General features: G+C 41.2%; 1 protein-coding gene across 4 annotated transcripts in view; it reads left to right on the forward strand.

Moving 5' to 3' along the window:
• The window catches only part of LOC118106293 (cytoplasmic dynein 2 heavy chain 1), a 106,164-nt gene that overhangs the window by 69,094 nt on the left and 19,800 nt on the right, over positions 1-17,270 (forward strand). For 3 of the 4 annotated variants that reach the window (XM_035154711.2, XM_035154713.2, XM_035154712.2), the window contains 7 exons: positions 3,216-3,376; positions 4,732-4,857; positions 9,116-9,226; positions 12,551-12,620; positions 13,235-13,320; positions 16,501-16,576; positions 16,900-17,126. In XM_035154711.2, the coding sequence (XP_035010602.2) occupies positions 3,216-3,376; positions 4,732-4,857; positions 9,116-9,226; positions 12,551-12,620; positions 13,235-13,320; positions 16,501-16,576; positions 16,900-17,126 (857 nt within the window). Of the gene's footprint in view, positions 1-2,956; positions 3,168-3,215; positions 3,377-4,731; positions 4,858-9,115; positions 9,227-12,550; positions 12,621-13,234; positions 13,321-16,500; positions 16,577-16,899; positions 17,127-17,270 lie in introns of those variants that run through there. The other variant, XM_035154714.2, reaches the window with a different exon arrangement.

Raw genomic sequence — 17,270 nt, forward strand, 5'->3', positions numbered from 1 at the left:
TTCAACAGGGGCCCTTAGTTTATATATGTTGGTGTGTAAATTAAAGGTACTTACAAAACCTTTTGGAATCGGTCCAGTAGATTGCCTGGCAGCCATGTCATTGTGTCATTGGCTACAACGAAATCTTACGGGACAACTGCAACAGTTCATGAAACATTCTGTTTTTTTCTCAAATAAAAGGCTCAAATTGTTATTCTGGGTCAGGGTTAATTCCTGTGTTAATCCAGCTTCACAGTCATTCATATTATCATAGTTGGCCTGGTAATTTGCAACACAAAATCACTTCAGCCCCTTTTCCACAGGGCAAAAAAACCACACTCACCCACTAGGTTCAGGCTTTTGTCTGCAATGCGAATGCCTACGATCGGCATCCACTCCCGGGTCAAATGTCTCTGCAGCAGGCACAGGTTTTTTTATCGGCTCTGGCTCAGATCGGCAGTGATGGAAACATGAAATCTGGGTGATTTCCAAGAAATCTAAAATCCTTCAGTTTCCACTGAGTTTGTAAGAGGGACTGAAATATAAGAAATAATTATGTCACTGGTCTCCATGCTGCTTTCTTCTGGGGTTAGGGTTAGTTTTGTGTGTTATTTTCCCCGTTTCCAATATGTTGCTTGGGTTTTGATGAACATGTCTTACTGTGGAAAAGCTGAAATCAAACGACATGTGTACTAGCTGATTTTTATAAAAGGGGTATCACATTGCAGACTCAGTTCTGTGTGTGCTGCAGTCTTAATAATCCTCAGAAACCAAACTAATCAAAGAATGTAATATTCTTTGGAGTTTGCTTTCTCTTTTTGATTCTTAGCAAATCTACTTGCACTTTACTTTCAACAACATGTACTACATTTCCCTCATTTTTATTTCTGGAAATGATTGGTTGCAATTTTAGTTGTAGCATTTTTCTCAGCTCTCAAACTGTTTTGCAAATGTTAGAAATTGGACACTCAATAGAGATTCAGCCAAAAAGAAGTGGATGCAAAAAGGGATGAAAGGGAGGAGATGTAGGCAGAGAGGGAGAGATCCCAGTACTCTGACTGCCTTGCTTTCTACTTATAGCAGAAGCTCTATTGACTGAAACTCAGTGTCAGCTGTTGTGCAGCTGCTCCAGAGTGCTAATAATTATACTGGCTCAGTGAGGACGAGAATCTATCTGTATTTATGAGTGTCAATTATACTGTTCTTCTGTCCTTGAAGGTTTGTGTTTTTGCCATGTTATGTGTGTTGTAATTGTCTCTTTTTGCCACAACCTATATGACACTGACAAACTGCTTATTATGTCAATGAGGCCATCAGAGAAATAGCCATACATGATGAGGGTTCAGGCTTTGTGTGTATGACAATGTGTTTGTCTAGGTTTCTTTGTGCGTCCCATTTGTGTACTTCTGAATTTGTGCGTGTCTAAGAGTCTCTTCTTGTTTGTCTGTGTACAGTTATACTAAAACACACTTTTAAAATATCACTATATTGCACTCCTTGAACACAAAGTGAACCCAGTGATAAAGGTGCAGTGTGTGTGTACAAGTGCATGAGGTGGCTGAGAGTGTGACTCTGTCTGAATGAAAGAGAGAGAGACAGATAAAAAAAATTGCAAGAGAGAAGAAGATTTTGTGTTTATGTGTATGTGTTTTTGGCAGTGAATCAGTATGCTAATGAGGCATAGTCTGTAATCCTTTTACAGCTAATCTCACTCAATCCTCCCGGTCCAGGCCTGGGCACTGCTCATGCACACAGGCATGCCTGAGTGAACACACGCACACGCACACACACACACACTCAGACAGTGCATGCTCACTGGCTTACTAACTCTACTTCTCCAAAACACAAACCCCCGTTCACATAAGCATAAAAATAAGTCTCTCTATCTGTCTCTGTCATTTTTCTTATCAGAAATCACACTTTTTGTTTAAACAACCAATCAAATTTGAAATAAAATGTATCCTTTCCATTATACTGATTTTATTAAAACGATAGAACACTTCTTTAATTCTTAACCTCTCAGTGCCTTTCCCCCTAAACTGTGTTTGAACCATAGCGAGACTGCACAGTTTTTTTCTAGGCTCCTCTTTGGCCTGATTGTGTGTCATAAAAGCCAAGGTGAACTTTGCTATTCACAGTCAGACGATGCTGCTCTGCAGCACGAATACTGATTACCTGCCCTGTCCAAGGTAGTTGTGTATGTATATGTGCATGTGCACGATCTGTACAAGCTCCCCCTTTTTTTTTGCAATCAGACATCACAAGCCATGTGGTCAGATGACTGTTTTTCTTTTAGTTACCATGGTAATGCGGCAAAAGGTCGCTCTGAGATGTTGTCCAAGACCTTACGTGCACAAATGTGTGTACTTCAGTGCAGCAGATTGCATTTGGCAGCAGACACCAAAAGAAGGTTCAGTCGGGGGCAGTTGTTTTTAACCAGGAAAGACAGCGCTTTGTGCGTGCGTGCGTGCGTGCGTGCGTGCGTGCGTGCGTGCGTGCGTGCGTGCGTGCGTGTGTGTGTGAGTCTAAAAGGTATGTCTGCTGATACATGCACGAATAACGTCACAGAGGAATTTCTAACTCAGCTGCTCACACTGTGTGCGCCCGTATCGCTGCTTGTGTGTCACTATTAACTCATATCTGATGTGCAATACAATATATTACAGCAGGATTAGAACCCAATGCTCAGTGAGCAAACACACACATGCAGACACTCACACACAAACTTAGACACAGATACAAAGAGCCTGGCTTTTCAACACCAGGGGGCTGACAAGGTATTCTTCTGCTTTGTATGTTGAATACTGCTGCATACCTAGCACTCAGTATGCACAGCACATTATCCTCATAATCTCTCTCACTCTGTTTCTCAGTGTCTTCCTTTTACACCCTCTCTCCATCATTGCCTCCTTTATGCTCTCCCTCTTCTTCTACATTCTTTTCCCCCTTACCTCCATTCCCCATCATCCCCCATTAGGCACTGTCATACTCCTCCCTGTTCGTGCCCTCTCTCTCTCTCCCTGTCATCTTTTCCCACTTGATTTGACTACCATGTGTCTCCATCTTGCCCCTTTGCTGCTGCTGCTTGCTGGCGTTTACCCTACATCTGCTTTTATCCGTTCCCTCTCGTTGCAGTATATCCAGTGACTTTGAGTAGCATATCAAATTGAAAAGATCCACTCCCCCCCACCCCATCCCTTCATTCTCTTCCAATCTACTCTTTCTCTCCTCTGCAGGTATGAAAGAGCTCTCCCCCCCTCCGCTGAACCTGCGGCGTCTCTACATTGAGACCCTGGAATTGGAGCCTGTGTTGATCATCATCTCTCCCGGGGCAGATCCATCCCAGGAGCTTGCAGAACTAGCAGCAGAAACCATTGGCAGAGATAACTATCATGAGGTATTGAATAACAGAATAACATTGGAGATGTCATGGCAGATAAGCAAATACAGTCAGATTTTTTTTCAACACAATACAAAGATCAGACCTACAGAATAGGCTATTGTGCAGTGGTACATACAGCTTGTTGAATGTTAGATTGAGATTTAGTTATTGATAATTGTCCTCAAGTGGAGTTCATCAGTTGTAAAATCTAAAGACAGCAAGAAGTTGGTGCATACCATTGCTTTGGGTGACATCGTGAAGCGATTTATAGGGGGATTAAGGGGGAGATGCCATCCCCTTTAAACCAAAATGTCCAAAAAACCCACCCCCCTTATTAACTTGACAATACTGCCATCCCCTCACAACCATCACCCCATCCCCTATGAGAGAACTACGTGTGCAGGTTAACATCCTGTTGTTAATACTGCTAACTAAATCACGGGATCCAGTGTTTATTTTTAAAAGTTGAAACCAAATGTTTTTTTACCTCGCTTTCCCTCTCTCTTCCACACAAACACATTGACTGTCTGTCACAGTCAGATTAACAATCAGGAAACCTACCAGCGCCAGTGACCGTTAAAACATCCATAAAGATTGTGTCATTTTCAGCAGGTAGGCAGGATTCAGAATAAACTAGGTAGATACTTCTTTCACCCTGCGGCATCAGTTCTCTACTGCTGTGGTGTCATCCTCTACATCCCCCACCCTGACCGATCAGCTCAAAAAGTTAATCTTGGGTGATACCCTCCCAAGTAATATACACTCCAAGTTTGGTAGTTGGTGACCACCCCCCACCCCTACTGGTAAAAATTAACAAACCCAACAATCACATACTGAGTTCCTACATTTCAGTTTGAGTTGTATTTCTTTGGGGTTTTCCTTCAGTTTTAAGTGACGCTAATAAGACCTCCTGCCAAAAACATTATCACCAAACTGCATTTTTAAATAGATTTTATTTCAAAATATGTAATTTGTGGTAATTTTTATGAAACTTTTTACAAATGCCTCACAGATTTAGAGCTAAGATTATTTTAACCATATAGTCACTATGTGTTTTAGTCTGTGCAGTTTACAGTCGTTTTTTTACTGGACTTTATATAACATTACTGTAAATCACATCAGTTACATATGAATATAAATCACATTTGTTAAGAGTTACTGGCTTCTATATGGGGGCCCCTATTGGGAAAAATCACATCTAAAATCTCACTGTGCAGGATACTCTCACTGAGGAGAGCAAGGAATTAAAATATTGAATCAGACTATCCACCCCTAACTTCTGACAAATTACAATGTCGAATCGAATTTTATACGTTTCCACCTCCCGGCCTCACACAAATCCATAATCACAACTCTCTCCATCTGTCTAGATCTCTATGGGACAGGGACAGGCCGACGTGGCCGTAGCTACACTCAGGGAATGTTCCAGAAATGGAGACTGGCTTTGCCTGAAAAACCTTCACCTTGTCACTGCATGGCTACCGCTCCTGGAAAAAGTAGGTGCTTTGTGTGTTTACTGATGCTTTTTGGAGATTTGTTTACATTTATTTATATGTGTGTGAGAGAGAGTTTTGTTTTCTTATGTATGTTGTGCTTTTTGATTAGTATGATTCACGCACAATTTGTGCTAAACAAGGGGTGCGTTAGTAGCCAAGGGTGGGAGAAGGGATATTTGAAGATGGACAGAAAATTGGTAATATTTTGTAGAAATAAAGGATGCACTGATCCAGAAAATTTGATATAATAATCTCATAACATATACAGTTCAATAAAGTCATTATAAGGACGAGAAGGTTGGAGGTTCGATCCCAGTCTTCCCCATCTGCATGCCGAGGTGTCCTTTGGCAAGATGCTGAACCCTGAATGGCCCCTCATAGATGTTGAATGCACTAATTGGAATAAATTGAAATTTGGATAAAAGCGTCAGCTAAATGACATGTAATGTAATGTAATGACAGGACATTTAAGCAACTCTTAGGATTGTGCACTATATCCTATAAAATTAATATATGAAAATAAGTTCAAAAAATGTAATCTAATGTCACCTAGTCTAATGTTATACTCATCTACTATATTTCCACATTAATCTAAGAAAATGTGTCCTTTCATTACCTTAGAATTAGCCCTCCTTATCTACATGGGCGTGAGCGAGTGTCCTCTTCCATGGAGCCGGCCATGTAGCGCCACCATGCTAGTGCAGTAGCACATAAGGGACGAACTAAACACTGGCTCTATACTGGGCCTTTCACATTTTCGTGTTACCTGAAGGCCACAGTAGGTTCTGCTACATGCTGTAGGGGACGGTGAGGAGTATTTAGTTGGTTGCAAACTGCAAACTCACTACTAGATGAAACCAGTATCCTAATCCTACGCACTGAATCTTTAAGTGTGAAGGTCAGTGAAAGGGGGACCCTGGAGGATGTTCTGTACTAAAAAGTATTAAAAGGTACTCCGTGGACTTTTCTCGTAAACAAACAAAAGTTATTTTAACAGTCAGTGTTACTCACCAAAACACATGGTTTGTGTCCTCAAGCTCCAACAAGCAGGTCAAATGCATTTCTTTCCCCATAAAAGAGAACTATTAAACCAGGAAGGTATTTTAAAACCTACATCGTTTACATATGTTTATTAACTGTCCTCCTTCATGGCAATTAATGGAACCCTGCTGCATATCTACACATGTTATCACCACTTGTTGATGAGAGGAACAATGTGAAAGCATGTGCAGGACAGTTCAGCTGCACATATGTGTGCATGAGACAACCTCAACAGAGATCTGCTATAACAATACCATTTTCATAAGACCAAAACTCCACAGGGTACCTTTGAAGTTTGCAAGCAATTTTCAGTTTCACTCTGCTTGTCAGTGTTTATCTATAATACTGAGGAGTACAGCACTGTTTAACACACACACACACACACACACACAAACACATTTTGCTGGCTGCTTAAATTTCCATTTCTGAAATTACCTTTGCCTGTACGTACACATTTTGTATTCCCCCTGTCAGCTCATGTTAGTCACTGTGCTGTTGTTTGTGTAGCTGTTTTTGTGGCCAGGTGTGTTTGTCGTTTCTCTCTTTGGACAAACGTGTGTGTAATGTGTTCGTATCATGCTTGCTTGATATGTTATGAGTGTATAACTGTATGTTTTTATTATTGTGTGTGTTTGTGTCACATTGAGCAGGTTTACTTTTGTGTGTTTTTTTGTGTCCAGGTGCTTTTTCTAGGGTTCAGTTTAGTGTTGTGTAACTGTAGCAGGTCATATCTCACTAGGAGGCACAGCTGTTGGCCATGATTGGCCCATGTGTGTGTGTGTGTGTGTGTCTCTATTTTTATGCACCCTCACCTGTTTGTGAGAGTTGCAAAGAGTACGCGTTTTTAGTGTTTGTGTTTGTGCGTGTGCGTGTCCTGGGGTTAGCCAGAGATCCCTCCTGTCCAGAGCCTTCTGTGCTCCCAGCGTCACTTTAACCGGAGCTTAATGCAGCTGTCGTCTTCTACTTTTGTCCCTCCTCACCTCAACTCACCTCTATCTTCTTTCCACCTATGTAATTTTGCGTTTTCTTCCTGTTTTTTCCTCCACTTGTTTCCACCACTACATGTCAGCGATCTTCTCCAACGTTTTTTCTCAGCACTCCTTTTGTCCCCCTTTATGTTGTTCAAGTAAAACTCTTGCTCTGTCTGTCTGTCTCTGTTTCTTCCTCTCGCTCTTTGCCCAGCAACCGATGAGGTTGAGGTCCCAGCAGTCGAGCTTGAAATGAAAAACTGATGCAACAAGGGGATTGAGGGAGACAGGAAGCAGAGGAAAAAATGAATTAGGAAACAGTAGATGTGAAAGGAGGGAAGTAGTAAAAAAGATGAACCGAGCCTCAGCAGGCAGGCGGACATTCTACCAAAGAGGGGGCTTTGTTTTACTGTTTCAGTAGCTCTGTCAATTTACTCTAACTCCTAATGTAGTTTAAAAATTTCCCATCCTCTTTTTGCCATCTGTCTCCCCAGTCACTCCCTCCATCCCTAAACCAGTTGGTCAGTTAGAGAGAGGAGAAGGGAGGGAAGTAAAACGGGGCGGAAAGTGTTCATAATTGAAGTTGGCAGTGCAGATGTCCTCTCATCCCTGTCCACTCATATTCACCCACTTGTGATGTTTCCTGTCGCTCATTTTTCACATCTCGGTCTCCATCCATCCACTTATGGATCTATCTTTTCAATTCATTTCTCAATCTAACTTTCAGTCGTATGCCAAATTCAAAATTATGAATATAGCACAGAGTTATCTAGCACAATAACTAAAGGAAATACTGTTTATAGCAGCTTTCAGAATATAAACTGTATTGGTTTAATTGTTCATAGTGAGACAGTAGCATCAGGAGTTACTGTATCCATAGTGTGTCGATACAAAATCTGTTTATCTACAGTATATGAGTGCAAATAGCTGTGTTTCACAATCTGCATCTGAATAGTAATGCCTGTATTCTGACAAAGATAGTTTTTGATGTACTGAATCCCTGCTCTTTCTTCTCCTCTCTGACTTCTGCCTTCTCTATTTTCCCCTTCTTTTTTTCTTTGGTAGTGGCTCTGCCTTGCATCTTCCAACAATACCATTGTTTGTTCCAGTGGAATTCTGGTTGATGACACATTAGAGACACAAAAAAGCGAGACAGGAGTTTTCTTAGAATCCCCTGTGTTCTCTGATTTTCTTTGATTGTGTTCTCTACCATGAGAGAAAGAGAAGAGCGTGTGCATGTGTGTGAGAGTGTTTGTGTGAGTGTGTGCGCGTGCTTGTGTGTGTGAGTTCCCAATAAGAAGACACGAGACCCTAAGTTGCCCGTATTCTATTTTTATCCGCATGTCTTTGAGAAAGATAGAAAGAGAGGGGGATGAATGTAAAAAGAGAAGGAAGGGGGTGGGAGCTGGAAATTGAGACAAAGAGATGGAGACACTGAACAGAAAGAGATAAAGAGAGAGGGAGAGGAACAAATTTATAAAAGTGAGGTATAAATGGTATGTTATTTTGGACAATTTATCAATATGCAGGGAATCTAATAAGAAGAATCAAAAGAAAGAGAAGAGGAAATGTATTTGGTTCATCTTCCTTTTAGTGTTCAGTATTTACTTTATACTTCCTATACACCGATGCAAACTCACTTCGATAATTGAACTATATATGTATATGTAATAAAAAAAAAAAGGTTGCCTGAATATGTCCACCTTTCTCTACAAAGATAAAACATGAAGAGAACTTTTGTTGTGAATGGGTTTTAAGTTACTTACATTTAAGTCAGTGCATTGTTAGAAAGGTTATTTGTATGTAAAAAGTGCATTCAGTGCAGTGTGAAGCATTTACTCTTCTCTTGGAATGAAAATTGGTCTGTGCGAACTTGAGTGAACTTTGTGGTTAGAACTTGTACCTCAGAGGAAGGCGGCCCTGTGTCTGAATCTAAATCAGCTTTGTGGATATACTCAGACTCCAGCCCCTTTCAACCCTAAAATAGATGAAACTGCGTAATACAGTGGCTGACGATATGTCTCAGCAAAGGATGAAGTCTTTTCCAATCGCTCCAACTCATTAGTGACTTTTATGATTTGAAATACAGTATATTTGTGTGTGTGTTTATGTCTAGGGGGGTTGGGGGGGGTTTGAGTGAAGACCTTAGCCTGATACAGCACAAGTGGTCTCATTTCAAATTACTCTCATGTTCCTCCTCTGATCTCTTAGCTAATGAGTCTAATGTCTGCACCGTCTTTCTCTTACAGGAGCTTAATGTGCTGCGTCCCAAAGCGGGTTTCCGTCTCTGGCTGACGGCAGAAGTTCACCCCAGATTCCCTCCTATACTGCTGCAGTCCAGCCTCAAGATCACTTATGAGGTACTCAAACACACACATTCACACACAATACTCCTATAGCATTGCTGACTGTGAAGTTTAGTGTTGGTTAACATTGACTTACACATGTCCCCACTTTCCACATGGTATTGAAACTTTTCCTTTAGTTTTCCCATATACTGTCTGCTTGTTTCTACATAGCGTAGCCATATGTCTTTTTCACACTCCGTGGAATAATGACTGTACACGCAGTGTAGTCACATATGGGCCTTCGGAGATACAGAAGCCTGCAGCTTGTGTGTTGTGTGCTTTAGTGCGCAGTGTGTTTCTGATGGGAGCTATGCTCACGGGGTTAACTACTTCAGCAGCCAAGCATGCTGCACAAACAGCCTATCCCTAAATGTCTCTGTTTCTCTCTGATACACACACACACACACACACACACACACACACACACACACACACACACACACACACACACACTCTCTTATGGGCGAAAACTTACTGACATTCTTTATAAGTAAGCACACACATCCTGAATGCATCCCCCAGTGATAACCAAGACACTGTGATATATCATTCCTTGACTGCAAGAAAAGAAAATATGAATCGCTAATCTTTCAAAACTAAGATTAACAGTCCTTTGCAATAGTAGTGTTAATAGTAATAAATGTGAGCTTAGGGCACATGACATTGCATGCTACAACCACCACACACACACAAGATGTCAGATCCTACACCACGCCTCTCGTACAACACATTTCACAAAGATACAAGTGATCAAATATTATAAAAAACTAAGTTATTAACACACAGTCAAAACAGTGATATCCAAACCACTATAGCTTTCCCCTATACAACACACTCAACTCCTGTTTGCAGTTTTGTGTTGAAGCTTCAGACAGTTAGTATGTTTAGTGCCTCTTTATTACAGCTGGCGTACCGTACACCAACAGCTCCGAGTTCTTCGTAGAGCAAATTTGAAATTGAACAAATGTATTTCCAATGAAAAAAAGCACCAAACTAGAATCCAGTTACTTCATGTGAGATTAAAAAGTGAAGAAACAGGTATCTGTTAGTTTTAATTGTTACGGGTGAAAACACTCACTGATGCATAAAGTGAAACTGTTCTGCAGCTGCTGAAACAAGTTAAATTCAGACGGTCTGGGGATGTGCGATATTAAAAAAGGTTTGCACCTTGCAAATACGTTTAATCCACTACACTTGATAACATATGTAGTGAACCTGGCAAATTTAGTACATATTCATTATGGACTGTGTGTGTTATCAAAACCTCCAGATGGAGCTACCAAATGTTAAGCAAAGCTAAAAATGTGTGAACTGATCTCAACATATACTCATTGTTTGTATCATAGAAAGAGCATATTGTTGACAGATGGGTCAAATGAACAGAGAAATATATATATATATATTGTGTTTGTTCATTTGCACAGTTTGATAAATATCATTTTCAGAGGAACAACATCTTGTCTCAGGCAGTAGGAAAAGGCTGAATTTGTATACAGATTCATACACTCTATCACTGTCACTGAAGGATTTAGTTAATATAAAAGAACACAGACATCATTCTCTGTAATGGGCTGTGGTTCTATTCATCACTGTGGTATAATCACTGCCGGCGCGTCCATAGAGGCGAACTAGGCGAAACGCTGAACTGAACAAATCAGTTTACAAGCGAGAGTGAACGCTGCTCACGTTTTTTTGAGTCATCATCATATGGGCCATCATGTGAAACCCCGGGAGCGAGAGAAAATGTGTGTGTGTCCTGCACGTACACACACACACACAGGCCCCGGGCAGCGGCCCCACTCACTCGCTCAGAGGGACACAGTGAGATCAGAGGAGCGTTGGCGTGAAGCAGCCGGTCAGTGAGTTTGTTGAAGAACAGTGGAAACACAGAGTTTCTCCACATCTGCACAAAGTTCAGAAGGTTGGTTTGTTCCTGTGTCCTCCTCCACTCTGACCTGCTCTCACTTTAACTAATAAACACTCATCACTAGTTATCAGGACCTGATCAGTACATGAAGTAACTTAGAGTTTGTTTGATTTGCTCCAGAGTGTATGAGGCTGCATTTAAACATCATGAATAATTAGTCGTCAGTATTTTACGGCTCAGTACAACGCATGCAGTCAGGACTCAGTGTTAAAGTGAACGAGGATCCGGATTCATGATCCAACACCATCGATTAATAACTAAATACATGATCATAAGTTTGTCACCTACATCATAACCATCCCAATAAAAAACGGAACAAAGTAGGAGAGACTTGCACTGGTATTATTTGTTATTTAAATTAGATTATTTGAAAAGTAGTTATATGTGCTGCCTTGATTCATGATATGGATCCGCAAAATGCATGCATATTGCATCATGCATACTTTAATACTGTTGGCACTTTGAGCTTACTAGCGTTGCCCTAGATTGCACTGATCTAATGCACTAGCACTTTATGTGTATGGCATATTGCCGTTTGTGTGTTGTTGCTGGAATGGTACGTTGCAAAAAGAGGGGCGGTATAATTTTTTCCCGCCTGGGGCGGCAGAAGTGCACGCGCCGGTCCTGGGTATAATTGTTATTGAGTGTCCATCCCTGACCAAACAATGCTTTTACAGTGTGTTAATAGGATTTCCTTGTAGCTCTCTGACACTAATGGTTTGATCCAAGTGACCTAAACATCAACTTGTCTTTTGCATTCAGAGAAGGACTTCCCTCTCTTTATATGATTTCTCTTCCTTCCTCTTTGCTAATCCAGTTTCTCCACATTGTCAGACCAGTCTAATATTTTGTTACTGTAAAATGAGAATTTTGGAATAAGAGAAATGCTTTTTTATGTGATCCAATATTTGCTGGTCCTTTGACTTAGAAACACAGAACACAAAGCAGACTGAACAGAATCAACATGACACAAACCCTGAAAGGCTTTCACACCTTCTCTCTTGTCTTGCCAGGCACACATGGTTGATTAAGGGGATCACTTGGTGATGTTCGGATTTTATGATTCAAAATTCTCACAGTCTCCCAATGATGGAAGCTCACATGAAACAGTTGCACACCTTTACAGCTGGCCTGCAGTGTAACTGCTGTTTGTGAAGTCAAACCGATTCAGCATGGTGGAGACAACTTCATTTGTTTTGTTGTCATTCATCATCCATGGAGCACAGATTACAGATGGATGGGAGAAATTTTTTACTATTTCATTTTAATATGTCCCCAACAACCCAAAACTTGGGATGCTGGTTGTGTCATAGCTTCTGTGTCCTTGTAGTCACCTGGACTCCCCCCACTTACCCTCCCTCAACTCTCCCTGTCTGTATATCTAATCCCCCTTTCTTTTCCCATCTCAGGCTCCTCCTGGGTTGAAGAAGAATCTGCTGAGGACGTATGAGTCATGGACTCCTGAGCAGATCAGTAAAGGTTGTCAATTCTTTCCTCTTCTCTTCTCTTCTCTTCTCTTCTCTTCTCTTCTCTTCTCTTCTCTTCTCTTTTTCTTTCCCTTTCCCTTTCTCCTTCTCTTTCTCTTCTCTTCTCTTCTCTTCTCTTTTTCTTTTTCTTTTTCTCTTTCTCTTTCTTTCCCTTTCTCCTTCTCTTTCTCTTTCTCTTCTCTTCTCTTCTCTTTTTCTTTCTCTTTTTCTTTCCCTTTCTCCTTCTCCTTCGCTTTCTCTTTCTCTTTCTCTTTCTCTTCTCTTCTCTTCTCTTCTCTTTTCTTTCTCGTTCTCGTTCTCGTTCTCTTTCTCTTCTCTTCTCTTCTCTTCTCTTCTCTTCTCTTCTCTTCTCTTCTCTTCTCTTCTCTTCTCCAGTTCATCCCACATCTTAATGTATCTTCATTGTCAGTCAGTTTTGAGATTTCTAAAAAGCAGAAACAGCTAAGCATCCCCTAAGTTTCAAGAACTCTAACAGAAAACAGCGTGTTGATGAATAATTACAAATAAGTAACTTCTCTTACTGATTGTAAAACAAAGACACTGTGATAATTGATTGATTATTGTCATTAGTCGGGTTGTGACATGCTGTCGATTGTTTGTATTTAGGAGGCGTCCTGGCCAGAGCTCAGTCTCTGTTCTGTCTGGCCTGGTTCCATGCTGTCTGCCAAGAGAGACGCAACTACATACCACAGGTAAAATACACCAACACACCAATATGAACCAAACTGGTCATAGCTCTACAGTTTCATCTCAGGACAATAAATCCAAACTATGCTGTAGGTTTAAAGGAGGAAAGGAACATTTGAAGCAGAACCAAAATCCACAAAAAAACAATCAAATCAGCTCCTTTTCTTGAATTGTACTGCTACTGGATTACGTAGAACTTCAACCTGAATGCTATGAGCATTAGCTGCTGTCATACGTACTTACTGTTGTACATATGCATTATATCAAAAAGAATGACAATGCGCTTAAATATCGTGCTGAAGCTTCTTGGTATTTTTACATGTAAGCTATATTTAGTCACATGTGCAGTACATGATCTTGCTGGTAACACCCAGGTAAATAATTGTGGAAGTTAATTTTGATGTTCATTGTATAAATCTATACATATACAGTACATTTGAGTGCAGTGGCCCATCAGGTTCCTGGTTCTGACAAAAATTCTAAAATGATATTCAGTTTCGTGTCTTTTCACAGCACAGTAAAAGTCACAGTCTGTATGTTTGGACATCTACTGAAAGGGTAAAGGAAAAAGTACCTCTTACTCTTCGCATCAATGATCTTTGTCCTAACTGACCAGCATAAAAAACGTGTTTCCTCATTATGTTGTGCCACTGAAAGAATTATTGGTGCGCGTACGTGTGTGTACGTGTGTGTATGGCTATGTTTGTGTGTGTGCAACTGTAAATCTAAGCTTTTGCAGTTATTTTGCCTGCTCGGCAACATGTAAGAACACGGACTATCTAAAAACGGAGTTATCTCCATGTTAAAACCATTATCAGAGCTCACCACTCTGTATGACAGCAGGATTTTCAACCTGCTTTGGACTGTGGCTGTCCAGAACAACAGTAAACACAGCATGACATATTGTACTAACGAGTTTGTTTAGACATAATGTATCTCCTTATTTTAGTAAGTCAGTGTGGTGCTGCCTTCATATTGTGCAGTGAGTAACAGAAGCATGGAAGGGTTTGTTTGAATGTCTTCTAAACAAAGTGGTACTTTACAGAACTGCCTTATGATGTCCAGCGTATTATATAGTTAGCGAGCACTCACTTCTACCAAATACAAACGGACACATTGTCTTTAGGCAAACATTGACATCTGATATCCACTCGTAGCTTGTCCCCTCAAAATCTAGAAAAACCACATAATCACATTTTTCTTTCTCGCCATGTGTTCATACAACATAACCTCTAGGAAGTATAGACTGTATATGAGATGAACAGTTCCCGAAAGTGAAGCCAAATCATTGTGATTGCTTCCTGGTGGCTGGCTACAGTATAGGTCATTAACCCCTGCCTCCTCCATGTTAGTGGATGGGCCATGGACTAAACTAAAAAAGTCAAAGTACACGTAATATCAGTGCTGTTTTGCTTGTCATTGAGCATCGTTAGAAAGAGATATGGACACATTTTTACACAGGCAATAGAAGATGTGGTTGCACCTGTAATTACTTGCTTCTTGCTGCTGTTTGCTGTGTCATGTTTCCTCTTGTCAACTTTAACAGCTCCTTTTACAAGCTTGCCAGTGTGTGGCAGAGTCTTATGCTGCACTGGGACTCGTGTGTGTGTGTGTGTGTGTGTGTGTGTGTGTGTGTGTGTGTGTGTGTGTGTGTGTGTGTGTGTGTGTGTGTGTGTGTGTGTGTGTGTGTGTGTGTGTGTGTGTGTGTGTGTGTGTGTGTGTGTGTGTGTGTGTGTGTGTGTGTGTGTACAGCAGTGATGCCATGGAGCGGTCAAATTGTCTAATCGAGTTATAAGAAATGTTTGCAGTTACAGCAGGAAATTTTTTTCCGGGGGGGTGCTTACCAACAAACAATCAGAACCCTCCCAGTAAACCAGAGAACCCAAGGCAGAACTGTAGCATAGAACATGTATTTCTAATTAAATTGCTTCAACTTATGTACTCTAGTTTCTTCTCTCGCTGTCTCTCCTATGTCCTCAGGCTCTGTCCCAATGCTCTCCCTTAATCATTGCCCCCACTTCAGAGTTGTTTCAAGAAAAATAAATAAAAATGTATTGCCCAACAGGACAATGTAGACCCACATAACATACAGCATTTAGGTGTCTTGTAAATCTCACAGGGGTCTGTGGTCCTGTTCTTCCTTCTCTATATTCTCTCTGCTTACTTCTCTGTCCCCTAATTTTCATTTGACCAGTATCCCTCCCGACCACCATCTCTCTTTCTTTTTCTTTCTCTTAATCACTGAATGTCTGGTAAGTGTTGTCATTTGCGATTGTAATGTGGTGTCTGTTCGAAAAACATGATCGTCTCATTACTGAAACAGTCACAGCTCCTTTCATCCACCATTACTCACTCCTTTCCTCGCTTCATCCACTGCCCTCCATCCAATTTCTAATTTATTCTCTCCGTGTTGTCATACTTTTTGTATGCCTGTGTAAAAAAAAACTTAATTTAAAGGTTCAGACCTGGAATTACTGTTACATTCATCCTGAGTGATCGAATCACAAGTGGTCAGCACTAAGTACAGGCACAAACACAAGGATGCGTTTCAGTTTCGCTGCTGACTAGATGCATTAAAGATTGTGACTGTGAATGGTAATTAGTTGGTAATATGCAGTAGCCTTCACTCTACAGCTAGTAGAGTTTTCTCCTTCTAAACAGTATACAGGTACCTTTACCCTCTCAGGTCTGTGTACTCCAAGATAAACTGTTTTCAGACATGCACTGAGTTCTGGATATTCACCTGTAATAACCTGGAGGGGCTGTGTTTGAGAACGCACATTTTCGACGATGCTACACTGAATAAAACAATACAAATGTATGGTGATAAGGGATGACCATGTCAATGTGCTCTGAACAAAAACACGTGACTTCATAAGCGCGTCCGACCCAGAGGCCCCGGGCTGCATTCTTCATATGTGAAAGACAGTTCGGAGAAAGTCCGGACCCAAAGGCCTCACAACAGCTAAAGAAAAAATTGCAAACATGGTTTAAGGTTCATTTAAGGCTTCACTTATACCATTGTTATAAGGTTGACAAGAAATGGAGGTGAAGGAAGAACTCTGAAGATTCTGAACGCCATCTGTAACTCGGTGGTTTTCAAACTCTAAAAATAACACTCATGCCAGCAGTGACATGAATGTATTGTAATTGTATTTATTTCCCCTCCTCTCTGCTTTTGCCAGGGTTGGACTAAGTTCTATGAGTTTTCCATGTCGGACCTCCGCGCTGGATTTGAGATCATTGACAGTCTTTTTGAAGGTAAGAGAGCTGGTAACTGATCCCAATGCAGTGGACAGACCTGCTCAGTAGTTTATCTCAACACCACACACATGGTAATGAAAAGTGGAATCTGTGGAGTTGTCAATCATTAACCTCTTATATGAACACCACCCGTGATAGAGCATGACCTGAAAAAGTCAGCATTTGCATTTCAATGCCTGTTGTATATACGTGCCCACGTACCCTCTGTTCTGTCTCCTCTCCTTTCTGAGTATGCATGTGTGCATGTTAGCACAGCTGTTCTGTCATTACACATGATTATAGCTTTCTACGTGTACCTGTGTTGTCTTGGTACTTCCAAGGTGGTAAATCCTTCCAGTGGGAGTTTGTCCACGGCCTGCTGGAGAGTGCCATCTACGGCGGACGCATCGACAACCCCTCTGACCTCCGCATCCTACGTTCTTACCTGGAGCAGTTCTTCTCAGCACGACTCCTCTCATCCTCCCTCTCAGCTGCTCAGAGGAAGAGCAGCGGAGGAATGCGCTTCCTTCCCCCTCAGATCAGCCTCCCAGCTTCTTGCAGCATATTGGTAGGTTGTCAGGATGACATAGTGGCGTAACACACAGTTGGAAAGCAACGAACCTTATTAAGCGTTGCAGGCAGAGGTGTCGTAGGGCTCCTAAACATGTTAGAGGAATTAATTCGAGATACAGAGCAAAAAACAAGCACTACT

This window comes from Hippoglossus stenolepis, chromosome 4 (assembly GCF_022539355.2).
Source record: "Hippoglossus stenolepis isolate QCI-W04-F060 chromosome 4, HSTE1.2, whole genome shotgun sequence".
Taxonomy (NCBI): domain Eukaryota; kingdom Metazoa; phylum Chordata; class Actinopteri; order Pleuronectiformes; family Pleuronectidae; genus Hippoglossus; species Hippoglossus stenolepis.